The following is a 16008-nucleotide window of genomic DNA, read 5'->3' as shown; positions in this document are numbered from 1 at the left end:
GGAGTTTGGAAATGATTGGTTCTGCCATAAAAGGGCCAGTTTCTGTTCAGAGACTGATCATGCTCAAGCTGCTTTGTAAATTCATAAACTAGCATCTGTCACCTTCCACAAATAAAAATATTTTCGTTTCCTTATATAGGAGGATTAAAATTTGTTACCTATTGGCTTTGTTTGTCAGGAGAAAAGATGCTTGGGCATCTGAAAAAACATTTACCACTGCTAGTACAAACTAGTACAGAAAAAAAAACCTCTATAGCAGTTATTTGAAACCAGAAGTAAACAGGCCTTATCCTGCTCCCACTAAATCTGATTTTAAAAGTTTTCCCAAATTTTAGCTATTTCTGTAATCTCTAATACTTTAATGAGCTCCAGCCATACTCACTTGTCTGTGTAACACAGGAAGCTGACAGTGCCTAACCCCTGTTTTATTCCTCTGCTGTCCTCAACCCTCCTCTGGGCTGACCTTCCCTGTGCTCCCCAAGCAGAGCTGGGTGTGAGGCTGCTGTTCTTCAGCTGTGGCCAGAGGTGCAGGGATGCAGGGCCATGTTCTCAGAACTGTAACATGAACAAAGTCCTTTTATTCCTAGTTCTCAAAGTGCCTTGCAAAGGTGGGTAGGAATTGTTGGCCCTTCTTTGAAAGGAACCTGAAGGACAGCTCTGATAAGCAGCTTTGTTTGCATTGCAAGTGGCAGGCAGTAGGACTTCCTCCCTTCTGACAGCATGGACTGTGTGTAATCCCTCATGTAACTGTGCCAAAAACAGGGCTCTCTCCAACAGTCTCCATAGGAGGAATACCTGGAGAGAACACTTGTAATTAGGATTTAATTTATGATAAAACAGCACACCCGGGGCTGCTCTTTTACTGTAGTTCTGTGAGGACAAGAGTAAGCCTTTAAAAATGGGAACGGTGTCAGTAGTGAGGATAGCAAGGGCAGAGTTATGGGGCTGTACAGCTTCTTAGAAAAGAGAAATAGGATTAAACTGCGAATTACATATAAGTCTAAATAATAAGAAAAGAGCACATAATAGTTTTCCAAGAGACATTATGAAGGTCTGGTTCTTCAATAACGCCACATTAGATAAAAAAATAGGTGATGGCTGAATGGAAAGGAATTTTAATACATCCTGCTAATTTCACAGGTAATATTATTATACTTTCTTCTCAAAAGAGTATCCAGCTGTTTATAAAGTTTATTAAGCTCTGTTTAATATTTTGTCAATTTTTCAGTATTAGTGAAAATTAATCAATAATTTGCCTGTTTAATCCCACCTAACCAACTCTCAAATGAGCTGTTGGGACTAGCACTGCATTTGGAAAGAGGTGATCTTTCCTCTTTGTGCTCAATGATTAAGTGCTTCACAACCCCTCAGACTGGCTCATTTACTACCTTAATGAAACCTAACCTGTGAGTTTAGATTGATATTGAAACTGTTCCACAACCTTTGAACTTTGAAGCAAAACATATGTAATTAATGAAACATAGTGACTAGGTTATGTATAGGTGCCGCTGTCGGGCATTTTATTTGCATTTTTTAACTGTTTGGTAAAATAAGAGAAGAGAAAAGGAAATTAAATTTGTAATACTGTGTTTAAATTGTAATACTGTGCACTTAATTGCTGTATGGGATTAATAGAATAAAATAGGAATCAAAATTGAAATGAACTAGGTTTGCCTTTTCGAATAAGTTAATGGAAATTAGTTCCTATCTGCATTTTTTGGATGGAATTTTTTATGTATATCCTTTTTTTTTCCCCCTTTTCCATTTAGGAAAATCCCTCCTGCGGCAGACAGTCCCATGCCTTCTCCAGCAGCACATGTCTCCACTCCTTTTCCAGCATCAGTCTTACAGCCCTTCAGCAACCCCAGTGCAGTGTATATTCCTTCAACACCTATCAGTTCAAGAATCACTTCTTCTTACATAATGACATCAGCCATGTTATCAAATGCAGCCTTTGTGACAACGGCAGAGACGAATTCCATTATGTCACACACCACAGCTTTTCCTCACGTGGCTGCAAGCCTAAGTATCATGGACTCAACTTTTAAGGCGCCATCGGCTGTGTCACCAGTGCCAGCAGTCATCCCTTCCCCATCCCACAAGCCATCCAAAACAAAAACCAGCAAATCCTCAAAAGTGAAAGACCTGTCATCTCGGAGCGATGAGTCTTCAAGTAACAAAAAGAAAAAGCCGCAGTCGACGTCTTCGTCGTCGTCGTCATCCTCATTATCTTTGCAGACATCTTCCTCATCTTCATTTTCAGGGTCCCACAAAAAGAACTGCGTCCTGAATCCCAGTTCAACGTTGAACTCCTATCAGGCGACATCCTCCTATAACAGTGTGTCTGTGCACAATACCAATAATGGAACAAGCCCACTCAGTGCCAAATCGGAGCCCTCAGGACGGACTTCATTGTCAAGTAGTTCAACAGACTCAGTGAAACACATGAGCATGGTAGTGAGCAGTATTGACACTTCTAATCTCTCTGTATCTTCTCTCGTGCACCACTCAGGGGACCACTCCCTGGGGGCACATAATGCAGTGTCTTCTCTACCCCTTTCTTTTGACAAATCAGAAGGAAAAAAACGTAAAAACTCTAGTTCTAGTAGCAAAGCCTGTAAAATCACTAAAATGCCTGGTATGAATAGTGTTCATAGAAAGAGCACTGCCAACCTTATTTCTGCGGTGCCAGATCCTACAAGCAGCTCCATCTCTCGGCAGGTAAGGGACTCTTCCAGTTATTTTTTTGCAGATCATGTCTGACTTCCTTGAAATATTTCATCCGTTCTGAAAAGAAAATACCACATTTGCTTCAGATGGGTTTTTATCACACAACTTACTTTCTAGGTTAATACAAATACATATTTGTATTTGTTTTGTACCAGTCGTAGAAAGATGTTTTGAGAGTTTAAAAAAAATTATATATATACATATATATGTGTATATATATATATATATATACTTTTTCAAAATATTTTTATGATATTTTTAGTCAATTATTAAAGTAGCTACTTGTATCTCTGAAAGTAAAATTGAATGTCCAGAATGGATGAACAATTTTTAGAAAAAAAAATTTTTCTTAATTCTCATCTCTCTGAAATAAATTGTGTTACTGAAACAGGAAGATGAGAGTCAGAATTTCTGTTTGTTTCTTTTCCCAAACTTGTTGCTGGTTCATTTCCTAATGCTATGCTAGTCTCTTCATATCTCTTCTGTAAAACATATCTACCTTTCTCCTGGAGAGAGTCTGAGGTGCCTGACCACAGATGTTGTTCCCTATTTGAAACTGAAAAAATTAAGAAATTAAGTTCTTCACCAGATGACCTTTAGGGGATATTTGGTTACCTTTTTCAGTGTACTTGTGTTCACAGATTATTGAAGTCAGTGCAGTAGATAAGGTTACACACTCTTCCTTCATTGATAGCAACAGAACTTTGGCTTCTTTTCAGTGGTGCTATACGAGAACAAAAGTATATGTGAAGTAAGATCTGGTGGGAAAACTGCCAATACGATCTTTGTAATGAGCTACTGTTTCATTCTGCTGCTGTGTCCACTGCTGTGCAGTGCACACAAAACAATGCTTGGCCCTGGCATCTGGAAAACAAAGCCATAGAAAATAGGATGCCTCAGAGAATCCAGAGAAGGTGTAGCTTAGGAAATTTTGTTTTGGTTTGGTTTTTTTGTTGTGTGGTTTTTGGTTTTTGGTTTTTGGGGGTTTTTTTGGTTGTTTTGTTTTGTTTTGTTTGTTTGTGAAACTCTCATTTCCTAAGGATATTGCACATAAAAACAAGTGGAATTTCAAAAAGAAGATGGTAAGGGCAAAGCAACCCATAAGTAATATGGCAGAAATGGGAGAGGAAAAAAAGGAATAAATTAATCCTAAAGCTGCTGTAGGAGACAGAATGAATGTCTCAAAGAATGGCCTGGCAGCTATATTTTCTCTTTCCTACTTCCAGCAGAGGTGCAACAGAGATGACTTGTTTGGCTTTTTAAAATGGGGAGTGGCACTGTCTTTCTACTGTAAGGCTCTTAAATGTGTCCTGCAATCAGAACTGATCTTCAAGTAACTGAAGTGAGCAGAGGTTGCTGTAAATTCTTCCTTTTGTCACACAGTCTGAATTTTGAAACATGTGCCCAAAAAGATTAAATTGCCATCAGGTTTAAGGTGTCAAATGGAAAGAAAAAGTCAGGAAAAATTGATACTTTGGTACAAACATGGGTAATAGGAAATGGATTGTATCATCTTTTCCCAGGACATAGCCTGTGTCTGTAGCTAGCACAGTGGGAGGAAATCTTACAGAGGAGGTTCTGAGTTCAAATCCTGAGCTCCCTCGGGATCAAATCTATTCCTGTGTGTCATTCCTGTTCCAATTTGTGATGTATTTCATCATGTTGCACAGCAATAGAAGTAAATAAACCACAAGAAATCAATCAGAGGTCTTTGCTGAATTTTTGTAAAAATGTAATTCTGACTAGTATTTTTTTCTTCAAGTAAGAGGTTAAATATTTGTGATGAGTGTTACAATATACAGATATTTAACCATGTTAAAACATTATATTAAATATGAATCAGATATTAAAACATGTTACCCCCTCAAAAATAGGAGGTAAAATGGAGTTAATTGTATTTCAGAAGTCTAGCTGGCAGCTAATTGTCTTTGTGACAAGGATACTCTATGCAATACAAAATAAATTGAATTTGTACCCGTTTAAGAATATGGGTCAAGTAATATTACATACTCTACATGTGTATATTGAAGCTCTGGAGAATGCAATACTTAAATTCCCTTTTAAGCTGTGCTGTTTGACTTGATGTGTTCTAGAAATACAATTACATTAAAAATCCCACCCCAAAAAAATGGTGTGGCTTAAAATCTTGCTCCTATTCCTTCGTGTAATAGGGGAAATTGAAGAGACTAAGAACACAGCAACAGGTGATAGGCTCAGGGATAGTTTTCTTATTTAATTCAACTCTGGACTGGATAGATAGTAACTGGAAGTGTTAATCATTGGATTTTGAAGTACACTTTATTTTTAAAGGATGCTGGGGAAAAAAAAAAAAGGATTTGAGTTTTGGCCTCCCACTTATACTTTTGAAATGGTGTTTCCCATCATTAAAGACCCAAGGCATCTGGGAAACTTTCTTTCCTTTCAGAGTGCTGTACCTGTTCAGCCTGTGTGGCTGTTTCTCCATTTAAAAGGAGGACATGTGTTTATTATGAAGGGCTTTATGAATGCTGTAATGGTGTATGTAGAGAAGAAAGATTTGCAGATGTGTCCCGGTGTTCTGAATGACCAGGAAAGATAAAAGGTTGTGTATCTTTAGTCAAGATTTGTAGCTGAAGAGTTTTATCCTTTAGAGAACAGCTGAGACAGGCAAAACAAGCTGAAGGGAGCAGGACAGGTGAAGACCCATCCTTTTAATCTTCATGTACCATGGGAGCACCTTCAAAACTATCTGTAAATAAAAACTTTAAACATTTATTCTGGACAGAATGTGAACAGAGGGCACTGTTTCGAACAATCTCTGTGTGAGAAAGGGCAGGTCTGGAGAGGAAGAGAGAGGCTACCTTTCACTCTGTACCTGAAATGGCAGAATAACAACCAATGCTGTGGAAGGGAAGGAGAAAGCTGCTCTTGTGCAGGCCCTGCCAGCCCATGCCACAGCCCCAGCAAGTCAGTCAGAAACTGGCTACTGCATTTCTCTCTGTTTAGGAGACAGGTCCTTGCTACCTCTCCATCAAAGGATGAAAATGATGTTACTTGAAGTCAGTGACTTTGTAAACAACTATTGACACTGCAGTCATCTGCCATTTACAGACAGGTGTCCATGGTTAAGTTTTATCAGTCTTGTAACCCCTGAGGATCTACTCCTGTGACTCAACAGCTGTGGCCCTTCTTACTCTAGAAATATCTACACCATGTTTACAGGTCATTGTAGAAAAACCTATGACAGGCTGCTCTTGCAGAGTGCTGTAAACTCACAAACATTGAAACAAGCAGGTGGAATATTTGCAGTATTATAACTAAGTACATTTAAAAATGTATGTATGTGTGCTACAATTTACACTCACTCCAAAAAGAAATTCTCTGATGCAGTAAATGGATACAAATGCAAATTTGAACCTCTGGAGTTTCGTTCTTGTGATTAATATTTGCTATATTGAGAAATTATATATGGAAAAAATGGAATAATTTAGGGCATGCTCTGGTGCTTGGCCACTTGGTTTGAGCTCCCCGGGAGTGGGGAAGGTCTCCAGGGAAGGATCCCATGACCCGGAGTGCTCCGTGCTCTCTGAACAGCGGCCCTAAGTGACTCCAGTAACCAGAGAAAGCAGGATTTCAGTCTAGAGAGGCAGGGGGGTTACAGTTTATATTCCTTCAGCTACTGCTTTGTATGTTATTTTCTGACCTGTAACAGTATTTATGTGCCTTTTAAGACTGTGGAAATTATACAGGCTCTGAGATAATGATGATTCTATCTGAAGTGTATCTTTTGCAATAGCAAAATACCTGTGTTCCAAATGCAACATGATACCATGTTACTCAGGGAAGGGAAGGCCATCACCAGCAAATGAATTCAGCTGACAAATATGCCTCTCAATACTGCTCAATTAATGTTTTTCAGATTGGAAAAAATAGCAGTGTAGCTTTGTCACAATCCAGTCCTTCGAGTACATCAAACCCAGTACACAACAGACAAGTAAGTTGCTTTTAAAAAAGTGTACTTAAGTAGTCTGTAAGCAGTTTTGAAACATTTTATGCTATAAAACCTTCAAATACAATTTCTTTATGAATCCAGTTCTTTATCGAAGCTGCCTTTCGGTGAGATAATACTAGATTTCTCCTCTCATATCATTTTTTCCAGCTATTTTCCCCTCCAAGAATTATGAATTACGCATTTTTTGGTTGTTTTCACCACCTGTATTACGGCTCAGGTTGGCTCATGTGCTGCTCACTGGCTGTTGCTTTGGTGATAGAGCCTCAGCAGCAGCAGCAGATCTCTGTTGTTTTTTCTATCCCACTTCTCCTGCTGAGCAAGATGGCACAGCAGAGTCCCCAGACTGGCACACGAGGGACAGCATTTAAAAATAGGCCAGAAGTGAAGCAGCAAAGGGAGAGCAGAAACAGGACAGAGAAGATGAGGTACTTGACTATTCAGAGAAACTAATCTGAAAGCATAACTAACTCATGTGTAATGTGAGTTCTTCTTAAACAGTCTCTGAGTTAGATAATAATAATAATAATAATAGAAATAATAATAATAATAATAATAATAATAATAATAATAATAATAATAATAATAATAATAATAATAATAATAATAATAATAATAAAAATAAATGCTGTAACTCAGCTTTTTTGATCCAGCCCTCATCTGTCCGGAGGACTGCTACACTGGTTTATTTTAATATGGCCACTACTATTTGGTTCTCCAAGTACTTTATCAAGAATATAATATCGAGTTCTTTAGTGTGAAAAGGTTTCCCACCTCAGCAAGGTATAGTCGCAAGTAATCCAGAAGGTTTTTCTGTACAGCCAGTGTCTTAGAATTCTGTCATGTATTCTGGCTAAATTATGCATGAATAGTTGTTCCAAATGGTTGTGCTGCTTAGTTTCTGCTGTGTGGACACAGGAAAAGAATAGTAATGATAACCCACACCCACACTTTATGCCCATTCAAAATGCTCTGAATAGTTCATATCTTGAGATGAACTGCCAAACAGTAATTTTTTTTTTCTCTCTCACTGCTGAATGCAAAGCAATATATGTATGGAAGAATTACTCTGAAGGGAAAAAAAAAGTGGAAAGTTTCTTCATACTTCTAAGGAGTGGCATTTTCCTGTGTGACACTGTCATCCAACTGCCAGTGACAAACTGTTCTGAAGTGCAAAACTGTTTTTGTTTTAACATCTTGCTCCTGTGTTAGTATAACATACACACTACCCGAGGAGCAGAACTTGTTGGGATCTGTTGCCTAGATCCCATGGGGAAAACCTCAGAGTACAAAACATTAATTTTGTGTCAGCTCTATGTAAACTGAGATTACTGCAGAGCTTTTCAGCTGCCTGTTTTCAGAACTTTATCAAAAATAGAAGTGTTTGCTTGTTTTAGGCCCCACAAACTCTTTCTTTTGAAAAATATGTTTCTGTCAGTTTGGTAGTTGAATGTGGAGCTCAAAGTATAAATACAAAAAAAATCAAGTTGATACTAAGTTTTATTAAACTTTTTTATTTTAAACTTACACAGAATTTTAGTGTTTGGGACCATGAATAATGATTCCCTATTTAATAAATGCTCGTCACTGTCAAATCTGAGCTGCTTTGTTGGCAGCTTTTATCTCCAATCTAGTAATTGAATCTAGTAATTGAATACTCCCTAAATAAAATTTCTGCCCTAAACTATGCTGTAATATTTCATTATAAAGGTGTTAATAATTAGGTAACAATAAGTGGATCTATGAGTATATGCTGTGTCAGTAAAGGTATCACTGTGGAAGCTGAGCTCTCTTGTTTGGAATGTTAGTGTAACTATAACCATGACAATCAGGGAGTCCAAGTGAAGCAAGGTCTGTAGGCAGAGACAATCTCTGCTGTACACCAGGGTTTATAGTTGGAAAAATCTGGCAAGTTTTCATGAATACATCACAACAACAGACTTGTAACAATGCAGTTGGAAGCAGAGTTGCAGCTGCTGAGCTAAATGTGCATATGGAGCAGTTCCTCTGGACTGCCTCCACTGTGTTCCCTGGCCAGGCAACCTGGTGGAGCTGTCTGCTGGTGAGAAGGGGAGCCAAAGGGAGGAGATTGTTGTTCTCAAGAGAAGGGAGAGGGGTCCATAACTCATCACAGGGTTGAAGGGCTGGGTGAGAACGTGGCTTTTGGAAAATTGTGTTGGGCTGTAATCCCAAGCCACACCCCAGTCTCGTTTGCACCTGTGACTGCCCGGGTGCAGTCCGGCTGGGAGAGCTTCCAGTGGCCTTCCCAAAGCAGCCGGTCAGAGTGAGAGACACAGCAGCGCTGTGAAAGTCACCTGCCACCCATAATGAGTGCTTCTCATTATTGAGTTGTGAGCTGAAGGTGGCCTGTAGTCGTTCTGATGTCACGGGAGTAGCTGCTTTTGGTCATTTGCTCCATGTGTTGAAGTTCACTTGGGTGCTCCCGTGGGACTGGTGGATCATGAGAATTGTTGTGGGACTGTCAGTTCCATCCCATTGCATTAAACTCCATCAGGCTGAACTCAAACAGATTCTTCTCAAATTATGTTTAATATGAATATTGCTGCCCTTCTTTGAGACCTGAATTAGGGATTGTATACATAAAAAACGTGCCTGTTTTTCCAACTATTATTGTTGCTTTAGTAAAAGAAATACTGCTTTTCCCTACAAAAACTACTTGATCTTTAACAAAAATTAATGGAATGATAGTTTTACAGTCAAATTATTTGTGCCTGTATGTATTAAAAGTTTGTTTTCTCCAGATTTTATTCTTGTTCTAGGTTTTTGACTAATCAAGTCTTTTTGTCTTCATAGTGCTTTTAGGTGCCTGAAAGTGTTAACACTTCAAGACCTCAGTATGCGGTGGTTTTTAAATACTGAATAACTAGATCATTTTATTAAGGGAAGGTGACAACGTGTATGCTGTGTGAGGATTCCTTGTGCATGAAAACATGCTGTGTAGAGGAAAAGATTCTTCAGAGTTGTCGTCTAATTGCTGCTCTTTATTTGTAATGATAACCAAGTTAATGAACATGAAATTCACCAAAGCTTACTAAAATCAGACCGTCCCAAAAGGAAATATGCCGTTTATTCAAAGCAGTTCCTTTTCTTAAAGGTCTAATGTAATCAGTAAACAGGGAGGAAATTTAGTTCAGGGACTTGAAATAAATTCCTGCTTTGAGTACTGTCAGCCACAGACATTATTGAAGTGTTTTATACCAAAAGACATTGTGTGATTTTGAACCTGGCTCTGGTTTCTCTTTTAGAAGACATCAAACCGGACTGGTAGAATAAGGACTCTTCCATAACAAGGAAAAGGAACCAGCCTATAATCTCTAGCTCTCAGCAGCCCTACTCCACAGGGTTTTTCTTTTCTATGTCCTGCAGATGGATTTAATCTTTTATGAATTTGTGGTTTTAATGAGAATTAAATTTACAGAAAACTGTAATAGTGATTTGTTTAGTTTTTCCACTTGTATTTGCCACTGATCTGTGCGTTCTGCTTAGTTATGTTTCATGCCTTTTAAAGCTGTTAGCGTTGCAATGCTCCCTTTGTTTCCTAACCAGAACACAATGGACATTCCAAAAAAAATAATCCAGACCATGAATTTGAATTTATTTAAAGGATCTCCAAATTTTTTCATTAAATAAAAATTACAGTAATTCTGTATTTCAGCTTGTCCTATGGATAAAAAATTGAGTGCATTTCTTAGTAATTTGCAAACAGCTGGGGCACTGCAACTTTAGGGACTAATCCTGATTGGTGCTCTGTACCTACAGCATTTAATAATTTCAGTGGGAACCCTGAGTGTTCAGCCTCTTCCAGAATCAGGCTCTTAAGGAATCTGTACTTCAATCAATGCATAGCAGAATTTTGCACCAAACTGTAATTACTGTTATCAGGGGCCCAATGTGTAAAATCCCCATCTCTTGGGGGATTTCCAGACCCTTAAGAACACAGCACTTGGTAACTTCAGTGAGCAGTTTGGGTTTGCGAGGACAGGAGTTGAGCAGATTGGCTTGCATTAATAGAATTGCACTGACAGTGTTTCTTATAGGATTACTGAATAATTTTTTAATAAAATATAGATTTTATAATCAGGAAGCCAATACTAGGTACTGGAACAATAGTACAGAGGAGTTAATTTTTATTTCTACAGTGTTAAAAGTGCACTTATATGCTGGTTTATTTACATCTTGGGGAAAGGCAAGAGACTGCAAATAGGGAGATTATTACTACTTTCTTTTTTAAAAAAAGAAGGGTTACGGCAAATTTTAAGACTAAAAATGTTTAAGCAATTATAAACAAGGCTAGACCCTTTGAAAAAAAAAGTTTAGAAATATTCTTAAAATAAATTTTTATAGTGTTAATTTTGTAATAATTTATGTTTTGCTATACTTCAGAGCTAACTGACCGGTATAGTTTCAGAAACAGTATGAAACTTAGGAAAGTTTAAGCAATGTTTATATTTTTAAAATGTTCTTTGAATTATGTTTTTATTGTACATTTCTTCAGACTGAAAAATGTGTACATATCTTTGTTATTTTTGCACAATTTTTGTCTTGTTCAGTTTTAGGAGCAGTACTATGTTGATTTTTTTTAATTTATTTTGAGTTATAAAACTGCAGGATTTTAAAAATCTCAGTAACAAAGTCATCCTCTGTAATCAATGAACTGCTATTTCTAGTTGTTGAGGGAAAACAGTGGTTGTGAGATTCAGTGGTTGCTTCTGAGAAATAATGCTAATCAGTGACTGAAGGAGCAATTTTGTAGTTTTAGGAAGCTTTAGCTGTTTCCATGCATCTTTTAATTGGAAAGCTGAATTATGGAGCCTGTCCTTTGAATGCTGCTTAAATTTTATTTTCAACTGGCTTACACCTGACAGCATTTCAGGAAAGTTAAGCACGAAGTAAAATCCCGTGGTGTTCTGTCATCATCAAAGAATCATTAATTAACGAAATGTATTGGAAATTTTAGCCTGCAAAATGAAATGGAAGTAAACTTTTGGAAAAAAGTGGATACAAACTGGACCAGCCTATAATGCATTCTTAGTGTAGCATTCACTCGTAGTTCTTTTTCTTCCCCATTTGCCTGAAAACCTTGTGAATTGTTTCCAGCAATAGAGGCTCAGAAGCTTTGGTTGTTACACATACGCAATGCATAGGCCCGTCAGCCATAAAAAGCGACTTGGATAACTTGTATGCCTTCTTTTGTATCGATGTAACAATTGTAAATAGTGCTGATCGACCTTTGTAGAGAATAGTTTATACAGCATATTCTATTATTGCTGATTCTCAGTGAACTATTGTTTTAAAAAAAAAGAAGAAAAAAAGAAATTTTTCTATTTACACCTTATATTTTGTTATGCTGTTGACCCATGGCACTTTAACAAAACTCTGTGGGTTTTGCATAGCTGGTCAGTCATGGGATATATTAAATAACTGTTGTTGCACAGAAATGAATTTGCACCTGCTATATTGTGCTTTCCTACTACAGATTTTAGAACCTTTTCCAGAAGACTTTTGAAGAAAGCATGTCCAATCATTCTAAGAAAAAAAAAAATGCCATACTTGTACAGCCAATTTCTTTTCTACAATCCATATTTTGTAACACTAAGTATTTTCATTCTTTGTCCTGCACCTTTATGTATTAGCAGTATCAAATAGAATTCATTCCATGCTTGTGATAATTGTAAGCAGAATAAATGTCTAAAGTAGGTGTAAATAGTAAATTCTATGGCTTACAGTTTAAAAAAGGAAAACCAGAACAAACATGTATCTGATTGATACTGCCATGGTTCAACACCGGGCCTGGAGATATTCTCTAGTGAGCGATTGTATTTTTTGTTTTTTGCTTTATTATTATTTTTTTTTGTAACATGGCTTTGTAAATAAAATAATTTATATGTTTGTAAGAAACAGATGGGGTTTGTCATTATTTCTCTTTGCAAAGCAAAAATGGTGTGTATTGCTTTCTCTTCCCAGAGGCTGAAATACACTTTGCAGATGCCCTGCACTGAGAATTCCACGGTAGTTCAGAAGCTGCCCAGCTTTCTGTACAGGGCTGAATTGCCCTGGGATTATTTTTGGCATTCATGTCTAAAATATTTCTGTATTTACATGTCAAAACACGCGCAGCGATCAGCTACTGAGGTTTTTTGCACTGAGAAACCATTTTTAAATTCCTTTGCTTAGCTGAATGCATTTTCTCATTCCTTATCAGTGTAAGAATTAACTTTGTTACAGCTGCTAGATTTAGGAATTCTCACTTCAATGGGCAGTACAAATTTATAACCAGTCTTTTTATCATCATAAATACTAAACCCGCAGCTCTTATCTAGGCGTTAAGATTCTTGTTCTGTGCAAAGCCTGTTCCAATTACAGATCAAATGAGACTTAAATTGTTCATTGGCTCGACAGCTCTGCAGAGAGAATTGCCGTTTTTTCTCTCGCAGCCACCCTCTTCTGCAAATCTGGGGAAGATGGGCATTTTCATGCTCCTTTTATGAAGCATCTGGAAACTGTGTTGGAGATACTGTAGGGAGGATGCTCACAGTTGCAGTACCTTTTTTAAAAGCAAGCAATTTGGATTGCAAACTGCATTTTGTGTGCATACGTTCACAACTGGCAGAGGAGATGGGAAGCTGGGCTGCCTTGCAGGAAAAGGGAATTGAAGGAGGGAAATTTTACCTTCTAGGTAAACAGCTTTTTGTGCAATGTCTTGCACTTTCTGATTCCTGTCACAAAAGCTAATCCTGAATTTCCTCTTTACTGTCCAGTTAATGCCTTGATCTGAGATACTTAGATACTTGTATTTTGAAAGCTTTTTTTTATCATTAGTTTATCTTTTTCACTACAGAAAAAATTAATATCATTAAATAGTAGTAGATGCTGAAGTTTCATCTGATAAAAGTGGTCTCCATGTATAGCTAAAGAGTAACTCTGTGTTCATAAGATGCTTTGCTATTTCTAGCGGCCTTTAGAAATTAAAACTACAGCCGAGTAAACAGAATATGGCTGATATGATAGATGGTTGCCATCACTGCCTATGACCAGCAAAGGTTGAAGACCCCTGACTACCCAAAAATGAAGTTTTTTAGCTCTTTGGGGTTTGTTGGAATGATCTATAAGCTGTTCTCATATTTGGAGTTGGGTTTCCCCTTCTTTTTTTGGTTATGCACAAGTGTTTTGCTTGTAGCACTCCTCGTATTCTCTAACGTGCTCTAAATACCAGCCACTTTAGAGGGAAGCAGATCACACTGTAACTTCATTATTCATTGCACTCTCATTTTTATGCTTCTGTTTTTACCAGGAACTATTTATTTTAGAAGGAAGTCATTGCTGTGTGCAACCAGGATCTGTTTTATTCTTCCAAATCTGTCAGGACTCACAATTGGAAAAAATGCCAAATACTGATTCCAGAAATATTTGGAGGAGAGTCATACAACACATTCAGACTTCAGAACACAAGAATGTTTATTTCATGCAAATCTTTCTATGCTGTTTTGCTCCTTGAATACTTCCTGAAAGCAACTATTCAAAGGAAATGCAGATCTCTTTTAAAAGATGCTTTCCTAGGTAGAAGAAGCTAAAGCTGATCTTTGAGCAGCAGGTGCCAGTCTGCCCTTTGCCTGGAGGATCCACGGCGGGCGGTGCTGAGCTCTTGTTCATTTTGTAATGCACCACAAATGGCACAGGCTGGATTCTTTTGTGTGGGGGTTTTGTTGTTTATGGCTGACCCAAAAATATTTAGCTCTAGTCTGTGATCTGTTGTCCCTACAGAAAGGAAAATAGGAGCTTTAGGAGAAGTTTGCCAGCAATAATAATCAGGTTCCAGGAGAACTTGACTTGAGGGTAGAGACACCGGTAGGGATTTGAGATGGGGCACTAACCTCCAGCTGTGCCCTTTGCCCATTTCCCAAATGTGACATACTGAGCTCTGGAATTCACTCTGGGTTTGATTCACTTGGAGCAGTTGCTAACATGGTTGATGTGAACTACAAGGGGAGTTTTTCAGAAAAGCTATCTATCATGGACAAAGTGCATTTACAGAATCCACAGGTGTGAAGGACTTTTGGTGTCAGTGCAAAGAACGGCCTGATGGACACGAGTGCAGCCCTTTGGCGTCCTGTGTCTGTGTCAGCTCATTTCCAGCCTGGCCCGACAGAGGCAGCAGAAGAAATGGTGATGGAGGAGACATCCAGCAGAAGAGAAACCATCATCCCTTCCCAGCAGGAAATTTCCTCAGTGCTGATTTGGAGCACTGTGGCACAGGTGAGCGAGATAGGTCACTACTGGGAAATGACTACACAGGCTCAAGGTCTTTGCCTTTTCCACTGCAGCTGCAGAATATATATATATATCTATGTATATATATCTTGCCTCAGCTCTAAGCTGTTCTCAACAGCCTACACAAGAAACCTTCCCTTCTGGTCAGCTCCACTCTTAAATTGCAATTATTTTCCTTCCTTTTTCTTTAGTTTGCTCTTATTTTGATCCATAATCAGTTGGGGGGGTTGTGGTGTGGTTTCTTGGGCATTTGGGGTTTTTGTTGTTTTTATAATCTTGCCCTGAGCTACTCCTTCCACGTTACTTTTCTTTGGGATTTGTGTTTGTAACACCGAGTGGTCTTCCTGGTAACTCTGCTTTTACAAAGTACCGACTGACGTGACCACAGTTAGAGCAGATGTGTGGATTTGCAATCATGTACAGGAAAAGACAGGGGTTACTCTTCAGAAACACGAACCTTTGGAGATGCACAATCCATATTTCTGCTTCCTAACTGCATGCCCACCTTTTTGTTGCTGAAAATGCCTATTTGAACTATGGGGTGTCAGAGACACGAAGGCGATGGAGATGGACCTCTGATCTCTCTCACCCTGTGTAGTGTGAACTCATTCTACAGACACTGCTGCAATAAAAGCATCTGTGCTTTGGAGAGCTATGGGCTCAGAGCCCTGCTTACACAGCAAAATATACTGTGCATCTCAAAGAAAGCAGGCTCCTGCTCAAGTAACTTCTTTTTTCCCCTTTGCCTTCAGCAGGAGTCCAACCATAATTCCAGGAATAGTTCCAGGAAATCAGTTTTGTGGCTTTTCAGCCAACTGAGAAGTGGACAGTTCTGTCACAGTAAAGTCTTCTGATATCAATCAGGGCATGTTGTGACTTATTCTTCTCCCTGACTCAGAAACAAGAAGTATTTTTGTAATTCCTGATTTATTTTTCCCAGTACATGATTTCTGATGGCAGGTTTTGCCTTTATTTTGCAGCTGACTGGGGGAAAGGGAAAA

General features: G+C 38.3%; 1 protein-coding gene across 6 annotated transcripts in view; it reads left to right on the top strand.

Moving 5' to 3' along the window:
• Positions 1-12637, top strand: part of ATXN7L1 (ataxin 7 like 1) — a 111139-nt gene extending 98502 nt beyond the window's left edge. For 5 of the 6 annotated variants that reach the window (XM_038153010.1, XM_038153008.1, XM_038153012.1 and 2 more), the window contains 3 exons: positions 1770-2721; positions 6629-6703; positions 9985-12637. In XM_038153010.1, the coding sequence (XP_038008938.1) occupies positions 1770-2721; positions 6629-6703; positions 9985-10026 (1069 nt within the window). In that variant the 3' untranslated portion in view covers positions 10027-12637. Of the gene's footprint in view, positions 1-1769; positions 2722-6628; positions 6704-9532 lie in introns of all 6 variants that reach the window. The other variant, XM_038153009.1, reaches the window with a different exon arrangement.
• The last annotated feature ends 3371 nt before the right edge of the window (positions 12638-16008 follow it).

Source organism: Motacilla alba, chromosome 1A (assembly GCF_015832195.1).
Source record: "Motacilla alba alba isolate MOTALB_02 chromosome 1A, Motacilla_alba_V1.0_pri, whole genome shotgun sequence".
NCBI lineage: Eukaryota > Metazoa > Chordata > Aves > Passeriformes > Motacillidae > Motacilla > Motacilla alba.
Note: the sequence above shows the minus strand (reverse complement) of the source record. Positions and strands in the feature narration are given on the sequence as shown.